Here is a 1,094-nt window from a genome sequence, read left to right as displayed (position 1 = left end):
TTGAGATATTCAGTGAAAATTTCCCGGCCAGACAACTGGGATGTCCTCCAGCAGTTCCAGTTGCAGTGCTGGGGTGAAGCTCCCTCATCTGGTTGGAGATCTAGGGTGAAACTCCTGTTTTGGGGTCTCTTAATTTCCCCTTCCACAGGACATAGTCATTGGGGCAGCTGCAGATCCAGTTCTTCTCCGTGTGGCACAGGGACGAGCTGATCCACCAATAGTTCAGGTACTCACAGGGTCCTCCACCCCGCACCTCAAACCTGCGATGCCAACGGGATGAGAGTGAGAAAAAGGGAGCAAAGGAAGAAAACTACCTCCAAAAATTAAGAAGAGCTGGGATTTCCTCTCCAGCAGAGAAGGGCTTTGGCTGGGGGGGTCTCTAATTCTCTGATCAGGGTTGGGGGGCAGCGACCTCGGCCCATCCCAACCCCCCATGGAAAGCCAGGAGCTGCCTGGACACGGGGCAGGAGAAGGTGCCCATCCCAGGATGGGGCATCCCAGACTCCAGGAAATCCCTGGGCCCACCCTGGGGCTCCAGCACGGACACAGGGACCCACCTGCTGTTCAAGGCCGTGCCATTGATCCACTCCCAGCCATTATCCCTCATTCCCAGCCCGATCCAGTGGTTTGCTTCACCTTTATAGCGCAGAAGGAAGGCCTGGAAAGCAAAGAAACGTTGGCTTTGGCCAGTCTTGCCTTCCCCACCTCCTCTTTCCCCTCCTGTGCCCACCCCCAGCCAGACCTGGGGCTTTTCCCAAGGGGTTGGCTCCCGGCTCCAGCACTGGCAGCACTTTGGGGCCAGCCTGGGGGGTTTGGGGCTGATTTTATCCTCTTGGTTTCCCCGTGTTTCCCACCCCGGAGCTGCTGCAGAGGCTCAAGCCCAGTCCTCACCAATTCATCCCAGTCCTCACCAGTTCATCCCAGTCCTCACCAGTTCATCCCAGTCCTCACCAGTTCCTCCCTCGTGCTTATGGTGGCCAGGGAAGCTCCCAGGGCCTCACACCTTTCCCGGCCCGTGGTCCAGTTGCCCTCAGCCTCAGAAAAATGATAACATTTTCCTGGGAAACCAGGCCAGGTGTCTGGGCACACGTGGG

General features: G+C 57.6%; 1 protein-coding gene across 1 annotated transcript; it reads right to left on the bottom strand.

Annotated features, from left to right (window-relative positions):
• Positions 1-10: 10 nt before the first annotated feature.
• LOC113942694 (C-type lectin domain family 2 member D-like) lies at positions 11-1,086 on the bottom strand (the record flags this gene model as incomplete). The annotated part of the gene is made up of 3 exons (XM_027633772.1): positions 11-260; positions 558-658; positions 952-1,086. Coding segments are annotated over 3 exons (396 nt in total), but the record flags the coding sequence as incomplete, so codon positions are not given.
• Positions 1,087-1,094: the final 8 nt, after the last annotated feature.

Source organism: Corapipo altera, unplaced genomic scaffold (assembly GCF_003945725.1).
Source record: "Corapipo altera isolate COAL_440 unplaced genomic scaffold, ASM394572v1 40166, whole genome shotgun sequence".
Lineage (NCBI taxonomy): Eukaryota > Metazoa > Chordata > Aves > Passeriformes > Pipridae > Corapipo > Corapipo altera.
This window is presented reverse-complemented; position numbering and strand designations above follow the sequence as displayed.